Source organism: Sander vitreus, chromosome 20 (assembly GCF_031162955.1).
Source record: "Sander vitreus isolate 19-12246 chromosome 20, sanVit1, whole genome shotgun sequence".
Classification (NCBI taxonomy): domain Eukaryota; kingdom Metazoa; phylum Chordata; class Actinopteri; order Perciformes; family Percidae; genus Sander; species Sander vitreus.
In genome coordinates this window covers 19,417,992-19,431,566 of record NC_135874.1, presented here as the reverse complement: position 1 = coordinate 19,431,566, position 13,575 = coordinate 19,417,992, and the positions used below count along the sequence as shown (strand labels likewise).

The 13,575-nt window shown below is 40.2% G+C and overlaps 1 protein-coding gene across 1 annotated transcript; it reads right to left on the bottom strand.

Annotated features, from left to right (window-relative positions):
* Positions 1–5,003: 5,003 nt before the first annotated feature.
* Positions 5,004–7,533, bottom strand: foxa2 (forkhead box A2). The gene is made up of 2 exons (XM_078277373.1): positions 7,258–7,533; positions 5,004–6,598 (listed from the first exon to the last, which is right to left on the bottom strand). Exons 1-2 carry the CDS (start codon positions 7,327–7,329, stop codon positions 5,426–5,428), a joined length of 1,245 nt encoding a protein of 414 aa, XP_078133499.1. The 5' UTR covers positions 7,330–7,533; the 3' UTR covers positions 5,004–5,425.
* Between the last annotated feature and the right edge of the window lie 6,042 nt (positions 7,534–13,575).

The window sequence follows — 13,575 nt, the reverse complement described above, 5'->3', positions numbered from 1 at the left end:
ATTGTATTCTTTATTAATATGTTTTCTATAATACAAAACGAATAATTACCATAAATGCATAAATGTATGAAAATAGTTTATATTTGTTAACCCTCATAACCAAATGTATTTTTTTAGTGTAGGCCTATAATATGACAACAGACTGTTGGAATTAGCCTGCAAATTAGCAATGCAGTATACGTTTAAACAATGTCAAAAATGTTATGTAGGGTGTTTCCAAAGAGTTGCTTACTTTATTTTCAGGTTTTGAATCCTAAATTCCCAATGAGCCAATAACCAATAATATACAATAATAGTCAATATTGACAGCAAGATAATAAAATAAACAAAGTTGCAATAGAAGCCAAAATAATGATCAATTCGGGTCAGATCAACGGACAATTTTATTTCAAATATTTTCATGCATTGGTTAAATTGTTTCCTTATCGTTCCTATAGGCTAGCCTAAATTTGACATTAATATAATCGTATGTCCTGTTTCACACATTTTTCGAACTGAAAAAAAGATATTCTAATTGCCTAATAAACACATTTATTCATCGGCAGTGGATAATTGCGGAGGAAATTGGAGACACATAGCCTACGGTTCGTTGGACGGACTGGCTGACGGAGCGTCCCAGGAGGACGGGCCGCCTGCTGAGAAACCATGGGTGGCTTTAAGTTTTGACTTTGTGGTCCCTTTAATATACTGAGGGACGGCAGTTTACCTTGCTAAGATATGGGATTAGGAGTATTTCTACTGAAAGAGGAGTTAAGTCGGGCTAGTGTGGACGGTCCCTCCCCTGCAAAAGGCTGAGACGGAATTACAGCTTGTTGGACCGGTGTCCCGCCGTCACCATGGAGACAGATCTACTTGGGTGTTCCACTCCGCGGGCTGCAGCGTAGAGCCTATAGGTGCGGCAGGCGTCCTGCTGTAGCCTATAGGCCTATAACACCATCTGACTCCATGAAATAACTCTACACCCGACAGATACATAGCCCGAAGAGCTTTTACTGATGATTGAAGAGTTTTATCCGATTGGAGGATTGATTACCAAATTATCCTGTACAGATCTGTTGCCCAGCTGCTGCTCCCCTGACGGGAATTTTCATATAGCTTAATATTTCATAGGCCTACATTTAAAGGCTATATGTCCCCTCTTCCATGCATCCAACTCCTGTTAGGAATGGTAGTGCCCTTACACTGATATATTCAGTTGACGCCCATGTGTGGATGAGCATATGGCTTATAGGGTACTGAGTCATTCCATGAAATAGAGGCCCAAACTCGCCTAGGCAAAATGCATCGCTGTAGGGGAAATGTCTCACTTCGGAGGTCTGGTACAATTAGATGCTAGACATGCAGAAAAAAAAAGAAGTAAATCGCCTATATTGTTAGGTTACACTAAATAGCATGACCTGTTTGAATATGTAGCCTACTATAGGCTATTATTCATGATAATGCATGCCCTGTTTTAACACACCTTTATCATATTTATATCCCATTTAGTATGCTGATGTCCCGTCAATAACCAGCAGCAGAGTCAGACTGCCTGAGAAAAGATGCGTCTGAACGCTTTGTGTCTGTGAGAAAGGAGGTCTGATTTTCAGGCCTTTTTCAAGAAATATATGCAAATACGGCAACAAGAAATGCAGAGGAATCAGGTTAGCGGAGTAAAAAGAGATCAACAGGCTGGACCATCCTTTATTCTGTTGCTATAACAACAGATGGGCTCGTCTATGGTGCGGCTATAGGAGCTGCAGAGGTATCCTCCCTGATGGAAAGCCTGTACAAAGTTAGGAGATGAGGAAGGTGCCGTGATGTGGCCTCGGCGAACTGTTGTCCGCCAGTACAGATTGAGGTTGGTTACCTTTGAACCGGCAAAGCTCCAAAAGGCCATTCCCATCTCAGAGTGCGCCAGAGAGGGCTTGACTGGGGGTTATCCCGCCTTCAAAGGATCGGAGGAGAGCCGCGTCCGGATACAGTTGTTTAATATTGGCTAATGGACATGTTGGAGGGCGCTCCATCTACTTAAGATTTAAAAGAACAAGTTATCCAAATATGGCTTTTGGACGTTATTTTGTAAAGACATCATTGCAGAAATATTAGGGGACCCTTATTTCCGGATTATTATTATTATTATTGTTATTATTATTATTATTTTTTTTTTATTATTATTATTCGGCCTGTTGTTAGGCTTATTATTAATATTATTTTTATTCCACTGAGATGTATTTTGTTTAATCAAATAGTGATAAATTACGATTCATATTTTAAGGATTATCATAGAGCTACTTTTAAAATATAAAATACGCTACAATGAGTTTTAATTTCTGAACAAGAAAAAAAAAAACATGTAGCCCATATTACCTTCATTTAATAAAGGCTTGACATCACAATCACGAGCAGTTCAATGTAGGCTTAGGCTTGAGATTTACTGATAAAAACGATACCCCCTCCCCCCCCCCCAAACTCTTAATCGATTTGTACCTACTGGTATAATATAAAAGCATTCGCAGGATCACTGCTGCAGCACAACTCGCTTTCATGACATCAGCGCAGCAGCGATGATATCAGCCAGCCGCACACTGCAAAAAAAATAACTCCAAAGGCATTAACTCCATATTAACTTATATTTATCTGATATCCGCAATTTTCACCTGTTTCCGGTATAAAATCAATATGGATTTTCTAGAATGAAGTCATATTTTTTTTTATCTTGTTTGATGATTTTGTTTTAAGGAATCCCCAGCCCTAAAAAAAAAAAAATAAGTGAAATGATCTCGTCCTCTTTTTTTCTCTTTATAAGTTACATTTTAAATCAGCAACGAGACTAAATCACCTGTTAGTGACAGTTTGTTATTGCAAGGCAGCAGGCTCGCTCTCCATCACGCGATTCAAAGACACAGAACCTTGAAGCAGCCTCCATCACATAACCTGCAGATCGCCTCTTTGCACCACCCTGTCGTGAAATCCAATACTTCTCCTTTCTCATGAATTTAGGATATCAGCCTCTGCCATGAGCAGCAGCACCACCCCCCACCACCACCACCACCCCTCCTCGTGCATGTCCGGGAACGGCCACCAAACTACATCTCCCTCTGTGTTTTTAAAAGAGAGCGTTATAGAAGATAAAAAAAGCTTCATACCTGTGCAAAATAGCTGGTGCTTGTTGTTGGCAAGCCACACAGGAGCCCATTGTAGAAGCTCGCCTTCTGCCTTCTGCAAAGGGCTCCAGACATCACGGCATTTATTTGAGCTCAAACTCTGTCACTGTTGACTTTAGCACAAAGCAAAGATTTCACTGCCCCGCTAGTTAAAAAAAAATGATTATTTTACAGAGATATCGATCAGTGCGCTATAAAAAAAAAAAAAAATCAGCTTAGCATTATATGTCTAAAATGAATAGAACGAAATGTAATGTCTGTGTAAATTTACAGAGCTGCGGCGTCCTATTCAAAGTTTACACTTGTGCAATTTGTGTGTGTGTGTGTGTGTGTGTGTGTGTGTGTGTGTGTGTGTGTGTGTGTGTGTGTGTGTGTGTGTGTGTGTGTGTGTGTACTCTTCCTATATGCGGGTATAGCATCCACTCTATTGTTTACTGGCTTTGTTTATTCGCAGATCACGCTGTTTAAAGTACGATCTGTAAAGAGGGTCTGGAGAATAAACGCACACTTTAGGCCCTACGTGTTCAGAAGGAGAAGGGGTGTCAATTAGTTATAAGGGGAGCAGAAATTTCCCCTGGCCTTGGATTTGAGCTCGGCAGGGAAGGGCGTGCAAGAGGGGGTGGGGGTGTCGATTCATTTGGACGACAACTAGGCTATCTTATCTAACAAGAGGGGAGGGTCCAACTACTTTAAAAGTAGGGAGTAGACAATGGACCCCCAGATTGTGGGGAGAGAAGTTAGAGCATCGCATTCAGACGGCTCTGTTCCCAAATCAGCCCACTATTCCAGCAACTATTCTCCTGCTCCGCGGGGAGGCTGTTTTATATGACAATGACACTTAATCTTATTCACTGATTTAAACTTTGCTGTGTGTGTGTGTGTGTGTGTGTGTGTGTGTGTGTGTGTGTGTGTGTGTGTGTGTACGTGCGTGCGTGCGTGTGTTTGTGTGTGGCAGACAGGCAGGCATAGTGTTTGAGTGACAGTGATAGGTTTGAATCATAAAGTGTCTCACTGTACGTGTGGGAATTTAAATAGCTTCATTACTCAACACACTTCTTTCTCCAACTCTTCTTTGCAGCAGCTGGATTTGTAGGTAGATGAAATTGTACCAAGCGTGCATGTTAGCGATTCTTTGGATTGATTGCATGTCTGCAAAAAGCAGCATATTTGGAGTAAAATTAATGTTTTATTTCCTGCTTTCTTCTTTCTAACATGCATATGGACTGTCTATGTCGTCACTTCAGCGCCAAAATATTACAATGGTTAATGTGTTGGATACATTTTCACCCCATAAATATCTCACTTTGCGTTTGGGATTAATAACCGTATCTGTTTTGTTTACTTTTTTTTTTTTCCTAATGATGATTGCCGATTGAGAGCATTGTTCTCGTTGTTGTCCAGCAAAGCTATTAATCACTGCTGGAAAGATGCGCCTTATTATAAAAGCACATGGATAAGAATATTCTTTTAAATAAATAAGAAATATTGTGAAATGCATTGTTTGCACTTATATGCAATTTGTTTGTTATTGTGCAAAGCTAAAACTGGGTCTAAATAGCATCTAATAAAACTAATTCTGTCTTTTTGTCTTTCTCTTTAAAAAAAATTATGTTTTAACATTTAATGTGTATTTGATGTAAAATAATTCAAATGCTGGCTATGTTTTTCTTTAATGTAAAATATTTTTGCCTACAGTCTTTTTTTTAATTTTCTGTCATATTGATTTATAACATATTCAGTGCACCCTAGGAACATAATTGCTGTAATGGTTGCATTTAGACTACTGTTGTATAGTAATAATAATAATAATTATTATAATAATAATCATAATGATAATAACTACCAAACAACATCATATTCAGAAAACAAAACCATTAACACTTTAATATAGATTCTGTTCTTGTCACTACAAGAATACACATATACAAGCCATAAATAGGAATTACACAAATGATTGAAGAAATCCTGCGAGGCATTTAATTTCATTTAGGAATTCGGTTATGCAGATGGAGGCTATTATACAGCAAGTTGATGTTTGTCTTTGGGGTCCATTCCTGAAGCCGACTTCTGAACAGATCTCGTCACATTATCATTACTTTAATTATTAATATCAACATCCTCTCTTAAAATAATTAGGCTACTAACAAACTCGACAACTAAAACGGTGGGAAACGTCAAAAATATCGGAAATACATATTGTACACAAACTCTATATTTATTTTACAAATGTACAAATTGAAAGGGGAAGAAAGTCCACATCGGATGGAGGGCTGAAGAGTTTATGTGGAGTTCATGATTGGCCTGGAATAGACGCCTTGGTAGTAAGTTGTTTCAGGTATGGATGAAGAATCCAGACCGGCTTTCCCCGCCATGGAGCCCATGGAAAGAGCCCCGGCCATAGGGGAGCCATAGCCAGAGTAATGCATCACCTGCTCGTAAGTCTTTAGGTCCATTTTGTGATGCTGCTGCTCCGAAGACATGAGGTTATTTATGGAGAAGGGGTGGTTGAAGGAGTAGTGGTGCTCCGGCTTCAGGTGCGCTTCGTGCGCAAGGACAGAGTGATGCTGAGACATGAGGTGCTGCCCCTGCGACACCGGGGAGGCGGCGGCGTGCTCCGGGCTCAGGGCCTGGCTCGTCTTCATGTCCGACAGGGACCTTTTGTGCTCGCTGACGGAGGAGTTGGAGTGCGGGGACTCGTTTCCATTGCAGCTCTCCGAGCTGCTGTTAGAGGAGCCACCGTCTCCCCCTTTGCGCCCGCTATCCTTGCTCGTCTTCTTATCGCACTTGAAGCGCTTCTGTCTCCTCAGGTAGCAGCCGTTCTCAAACATGTTCCCGGAGTCCGGGTGGAGAGTCCAAAAGGAGCCTTTCCCGGGTTTATCCGGCGACCTGGGCACTTTGAGGAAACAGTCATTGAACGACAACGAGTGGCGAATGGAATTCTGCCAGCGCTGCTGGTTCTGTCGGTAAAAAGGGAAGAGGTCCATTATCCACTGGTAGATCTCGGCCAGTGTCAGCATCTTGCTGGGAGACTGCTGAATGGCCATGGTGATGAGGGAGATGTAGGAATACGGGGGCTTTGCGTGCGTGTAGCTCCTGCGGTAGGTCTTGGGGTCTCTGGACCTGTTGATGTTAGACTGTCCGTACATAGGGCTCATGGCGTTCATGTTGGTGTAGGATGTCAGGGCGTTCATAGATGCGGGCTGCGCGGTCATGGGGCTCATACTAGGGCTCAGGGCTGCGCTCATGGCCGTCATGCCTGCGCCCATGCCGTTCATGGCTCCGGTGCCCGGTGACATGCCGGTCATAGAGGGACTCATGCCCGTGTTGACGTATGACATGTTCATGGAGTTGGCTGTCATGTTGGCAGTGGTGCCCATGCCGGACATGCTCATGTAGGAATTCATAGAGTTCATTCCCAGGCCTGTGTTCATGTTGCCAACCGAGGTGTAACACTGTCAGTGAGGGAAAGAGGCAATCATCAGTTTCATCTGGCACAAGGGTTACAGTGAGGAGTTAAACAGCAGCTGTAATAACTAAACACAGAAGTTCTTTAAAATCACAATGAAAGCGTTCATTCAAAATAAGATAACAGTTATTTTTTTTAAATGCGCACGGGCTCGTAAAGGTTGAAATGGACCTATACGATTTTGTTGAGTTGAGTTTCAAAATTAAAAACAAAGCTGCATGTGTGTTTAATGCCATTGGTATGGTAAATAGAATTTAAGTGAAATAAGACGCGAAAAATGCACAATATCGATGAGAATGTGGACACCTAATATGACACACAAAACAGCGACTGCAATACAAATATTTGAATCAATCTCCCCAAAACCAAACAGCTCAGATGTTTGTGGAGTGGAAAAATTACCCAAAAAATCTGATTTAGTAAAGATACGTATAGACTTATGGAATTATATTCCGAATGAAAAGTCCCCCCTTACATGTCAAGCAACTTTGTTAGGATAGTGCCCTGCGTAGAGATGGGGGAGGATTTGGAGGCGCCTCAAGTCAATATTTGATCACAAAGTTAATATTATCTCAGGGCTAATATTGAGTTGTATAAAATGGGATTGGCTTTAGACGGAAAAAAATATATATTTAAGGTACCCACCTCGGGCTCTCCGTAGTAGGTGCTCCAGTCGGTGTGTTCGTGTCCTTCCATTTTAACTGCTCCAAGCATCATGGAGGACTTTTACAAAGCGTCTCCCAGCAGGGGAAAAGCAGAAAGTCTCTCTAATAGCAGGTGACTGGGGACCACTGAGTGTATTTAGGTCGTCGGTGTGTCCCTTCGTCAAGGACTGGCGTTGATGTGTGTCTTATGGAGCCAGCCGTGAAATGCGTCTGTCAGTGACTGGAGTTCAAATGACGCTCCGTGCTGCCTGTTAACGCTGTGATATAGCTCTGTGCGCTAGGCAAGCCTCCAATCCCTACTTCTACGCCTTGGGCCCTATTTGAATAATCTCCTCGCACCTAGGCGTGAGACTCCTCAAGCTCCCCCTCCTCCACCCCCAATTGTACACCTGCACTGGCTGAAAAGAACAGTTTCTTATGAAAAGCTTCATTATATACTAATCTTATTGTATTTGGCTGAGGCAACATAAAAGAGCTATAAAAAGGAATGTTTTGGCGCTCTTCGTTGGTGTGCTTTTCATTACGCACATCCTCCACCGTGCTTATTCCACTTAAACTGATCTGAAATCATAAAGCATTTTTTATTGCATTGCGTTCAAGGAATTTGTAAAACTGTTAATTATTTTACACCAAAATAACATTTATGAATCCGATAAAGGTTGATCTATTAGTAGAAATCCACTTAAAGGAATGTATTTAGGCAAATGTATTGTATTGCAGGATGTTGCCAGGGTTGTGTTGCTGTTTGATTCCAGGCACAATATGTGATACTCAAAGAGTAACAGTGTGTTTTTAAACGCCACCAGGAGAGAATAATGATATTATGGCTGATGTGGGCCTGCATGAATGCATGTGTATGTGCACTGATCACTACATTGAAATGATGAAAGCTCCTTTGATATTGGTGAAAATAAAAGCCATTTCATCACTTTGCCCCAGCTGTTTAACAGTCACGTTCTAATACATATCAGTTGGTTTCTACATGTTTGTCACTATTAACGTGTTTTTCTAAATGATTTCGCTATTATTTGCAAAAAAAGGTGAGATTGTATCCTTCTTTACTAACCTGGATGACTGAATTACTGTTTCCAAATGTTTTAATTAGCGTTACTGAATATGCTAAGCATAGCTTCAGAGCGCCCTCTCTCGGTTATTGCCTCCAACTGGCTTTGTGGCACATAAAGCAGCCTCATTCTTTCATATGGTGAGACATTTTAGAAACGATGGAATTTGTGTACATTTTCTTTGAGTTTTTGTCACTAAATAGATGCAAAATAATAATCATGTTATCTTGTGGATCCCGTGTCATGGTGAAAGTTTACCTAATGTTTAAATATCTATCGTCACAACATCAGACGGAATAGCTCCGGGCTGTTGCGGCCCTTTAATTCTCGCAGCCGGCCATGTACAGTATTTGTATGACACAAACATCAAGGTGAGGCTGCAGTCCGGTGCCAGCCACGTGTCAGTAGTGGTACATCTATTTGACTGCATATTTACGCAAGAGCATAACTATCAGTATAGAGACCCATTAGTAAAGGCGAGTAAACCTGTAGTGTTGACGAGGGACTAACAGAGTCCGCTTAACTTGGAAATGAGATCATGAGAAAAAGCTCTGTGTATGTTTGAGGATTGGGGATTTGACCGGAGAGAGCTGGAGATGGTCAAATCTGCGCTCTCTCGGCTTGCTTAAAAACAAACGTTTTTAAGTTTTTTTTAAATAATTAAAAACGACAATATACTTTCATAATGATAGTTCAAGCAAATAACCTAACATTTATTGATTGGCTACATTATTTATATTAGGGTAAATATTTATGAGCAGATATTCCGAGGTGTTGAAAATAAAAGTGCAGCCCTGTTGTAGGGCTATATTTTTATCCGGGTTGAGTCTGTGGATCTTCATATACATGTCTACATACATTCATTAATAATACACGTAAGGTTATATATATATATATATATATATATATATATATATATATATATATATATATAACATTGAAATAAAATCACTTTTAGTCGTATTTCTGTTGCATAAAAATAAGCCTGAGATTTCTACACTTTAGTTTGCTGTTACACAATTATATATGGTTGGGGGGCTTTTTTATGTAAAAAAATAAATAAAATTAGGACACCTTTTACTCAACTGTTTAAAAACTCTTCTGGTGGATATTTACTTATCTGTCCCTGTTCTTAAACAAATCAATAGGCTTGAAAAGACTTCCAAAATTACAGACACCAAATCCTCAGTATTCTAAAATGGTCCTTGACCTGCATGACATTATGTTCCTCAATGAGACATGTTGCTAATTCCAAAGTTAATGATCAACCTGCCACAGTCCTCTCACATGGGTGAAGGTCACATTTTGGATTTGGTCACAAACAAAAACTTTAACTGGGCCTTTTGCTGCCACTCCGTCACCCTATTTTGTGTATATTCCTCATGTAGCCTCTGTAATGTGTGTTAATACACAGAGTGTCCCTATACCACATGTGTAAAGGAGAGGAACTTCCGTCCTGATACGTTTTTCAAATGGGGAACAAGAATGTTGGGCAACGTCAACGTCTCTCTCTCTCTCTGCCGGGCTAAAGAGGGTCATCACTCCGAGTCAGCTTGACCATAGAGTTTATCTAGAGACACACTCATACAAAAATCCATGAAATTAAAAATAAAATGAAGATATCACTAGTGTAGACCATCAGACGTTGGTATAACATCTGTATACAGATGTATATCATCTGTGATTGTAATCACAACATGCCAGCACATTTTGTAATTTAGGCATCACCAAAGCAACAAACATCAAAAAACTGTGTTTTCTTAAACTTGCAACAGTGGTGGTTGGGCTGAAGTCAGAGTAGCTTTAATTCACTGAGCCTGCATGGTTGGATGTTAAATAATGACTGAAATCCCACTTCATTGCATTACACCCAGATTTAACAATTGGCAACAATTACACATGCTGTATGTAGGCCTGTTGTTGAATGATGAAATACTAAGGTTTGCACTTAGTAACACAGATACAAACCGCAAATGGATGTTAAATGAACAGCACCAACATTTTAGGACACATTAATGGATTGTTTTTTTACGTAAATTACAAAACATTTTTTTTAACCACTAACCATAAAAATTACAGGCTAATAACAAGGTGCAGAGAATGTAAACTTATGGTTAAATATAGATATTTATTAGTTTTCTATTAATCTCTTTCTGTTCTTCTATGTTTTATTTTATTAACATGACATTTAAATTGGTCACCTGCTCTACTAAGCTTAAAAAAAAAAAAAAAAAAAGAAGTTTTTTTGAATAGTTTAGCACATTAATTGGAGCGTTGTGATTTTAAATGCTGCTGCTGCATTTATTGTTGATCATTCTGTTCCATCCCAGCTCACAACCCTGAGCATACACTGGAAATAAGGATTGCATTTACTTTCTCTCACAAGGATGAGTAAAAAACTAACTGAAGTAGCACACTGCGTTCTTGTCAAATTGACATGTTCCGACTAAGAATACATACCCAGCACCCAGACCAGTGGTGTGCCCTACATGTCTCCTCTTTCAAGGCTAGTTTTGACACTTTGTTGATCAATTAGCCTCCATGATGATCAGTGTTACATTTCACACATTCAGGTGTCATTCCTTTACTGGTTATGATAAGGGCAAACACTAAATGATAAAAGTTTAATGAGTCAGTTAAAGAAGTGAAAGCACAAACACCTGCATGAGTGAGGCCAAAATGACACCCAAAGCCTTGTTTTCTGGTACGGATGCTGTTGGGTGTCTGGGGGGTTTTCTTGGGTGCAGGGCCGGGGGGTGGAAACAGGCAGGGTGCACGCTGGTTTGTGAGAGGAAGGCGGAACTCTTCTAGCATTCCTTCAAACACCCAGGAGTTGTTGGCAGGAATGTGTTAACTTTAAGCTTCAACTTTCAAAGTGAGGATTTTTTTTCAACTGAAATTGAAAGATTCACTTAAGCATGTCCCTTTTTTTTGCTGCCTTTGTATTCATCTGAGCGCACCAAGTCACACAAAACAGCACAGGGCAAAGGGTTAAGTATGTAATTCATCAAAATAAAATTAATAACGAGAGAGTCTTCCTCTTAGAAAGTGCTGGAAAAAAATGTTTGCTGCCAACTTGCCTGTGGTGACAGTAAACATTCCAGAGCCGGGCTGGAGTTTGGACTTGCCATTATCTGCCACAGCTGTGACAACGCCTGTTGGCCGCAGGTTTGTGGCTGGCCACACTGTGTTTACCTGGAAATGAATCTGAAAAGCAGCTGGACTGGGAAGGCACACAACCCAGCTAAATAAAAACTGAGAGTGGTCACTGCAACGAGATGCAGTGTGGGAGGGAGTCCAAAGTTATTGCACTGGCCCCAGTGGGTCAGGGCGCAAACACAGGCGTAAACGCACTAAGGATATCCTCAAATACACACCTTTTGATATTGAGAGGAATGTGGCGAGGAATGCCATTAGATATGTTTTCTGTTGACTGTATCCAGGACACTGCAGATTCAATACTTCTCTCTTGTCATGGTAAAGGACCCTATGTTGACCGCTGCCCTTCATTTATCAAACAAGGTGACAGTTTATCTATTAGACCACAGGAGTAGAGTGAGAACTGTGGCATCCCAAGAGATGCACAGATCAGATGACACTAAAGAATGCATGTGCACCAAATTAGAGTCTTTAGGAGTTTAGATTGTTGCAATGTAGAGTTTAAAACAAATGAAGGGACCACTTTGTGAAAAGACACCCTTTGTAAAGGAATTGTGTTATGTGAATTAAGTAATGGCTAATAAATAACTTTATAGATCAGTTATAAGCATAAATAGGACTAGTTTTCAGGTTGCAATGTTGTAAAAACTCTCTGACTGGCTAGACCCCATAATTCATGGATCTAAATCTCTTTAATAACAACTTATCAACATGTATAACTGCAAACTTGATGGCTTATTTGAAAGTGAGACACCCATGAACATATATTAATGGATTACCAACAATATTATATATATCATACTATAACTCCATTATTACCAAATAGAAAGGATAAACCTGCCAAATGGGGTTTTCACAACTTTGCAACCCAAATGTTGCTCTTTTTAATGGCTTAGAATTATTACATTTAGGTGCAACTTCTAAGATTTTTTTAAAGGGCACCTTATTAGAAAAGTGAAGTTCAATTGAATGCATCATTAAAAACATTCCAGGTAAAATGATGTCATTTATAATAATTTAAGACACACATAACAACACTAAAAAAGGTGATTGGTTGATTTATGAATGAATTGACACAAAATGAAAAACTATACTTTATGTGGATTGTGTGATATATTTTATAAATTGTATATCGCTTCCACTCTGACATAGATGTGATCAGATGCCATGGTTCCTTGTAATGTCTGAACTTTAAGCAACATGGATGGGATGTGTATTAGAGCCAAAAGATTTAATATCACCAAATCAGCACATTGTTATTCATTAGTGGACCAACTGCAGAGTCAATACACATTTAATCACAGACTGAAGGCAATTAAAACAGGGGAGGAGGGGGGGGTGGAGGGCAGTAGCGCTATGTTAATTAAAGGGCCAGGCTCCCATGGGAAGCTCTGTGTCTAAATATCACTACAATCTAGCCGATGCCATAATCCATGATGAGCTATGGCCATTCAGACTCGGCCGTCATGCTGTCAGATCCATGTCAGCATGGACAAGAGGGCAAACCTGGCCTTGTGATTAAAAAGTTACGTATCAGTAATGGTCTTCCTAATCCTAACTGACTCAAGGGACAATAGGCATAACCTATAGCATCCTTTTCATGATAGTTGAATTAACTGATCAACTTTTTTGATCTAGTTTTTAATTGTTATAATGTTAAGCTTTAGTACAAATCTTCCTTTGATGACCACAATGCTCAACGGCTGCAACCATCACTGACAGACCGCTTGAGAAAACACACACACACACACACACACACACATCTCAACTCTACATCAGAGAGAGGCTTTTGGTCCATTTCCTTTTTCCATCAGTCACTCAGTCAGTGAGTGAGGGTCATATCTGCTGCTGTCTTATCTGTATTCCAGGCTGATGGGGAAATTCAAGTTTGGGATTACCTCTGACTGCTGACCCGAACCCATCTCAGAAAACCGGCCAGCCCTGCTCTTTCATTATCCTCATGCTTCAAAGCGCTGTAAAACAAATTCTCACACTCTCTTGAGCAGGAATATCTAAAAAAAAAAAAAAATCCCTGTGCCTGAATGTGCTATGTGTTTCGTATGCATGAGGGTAGA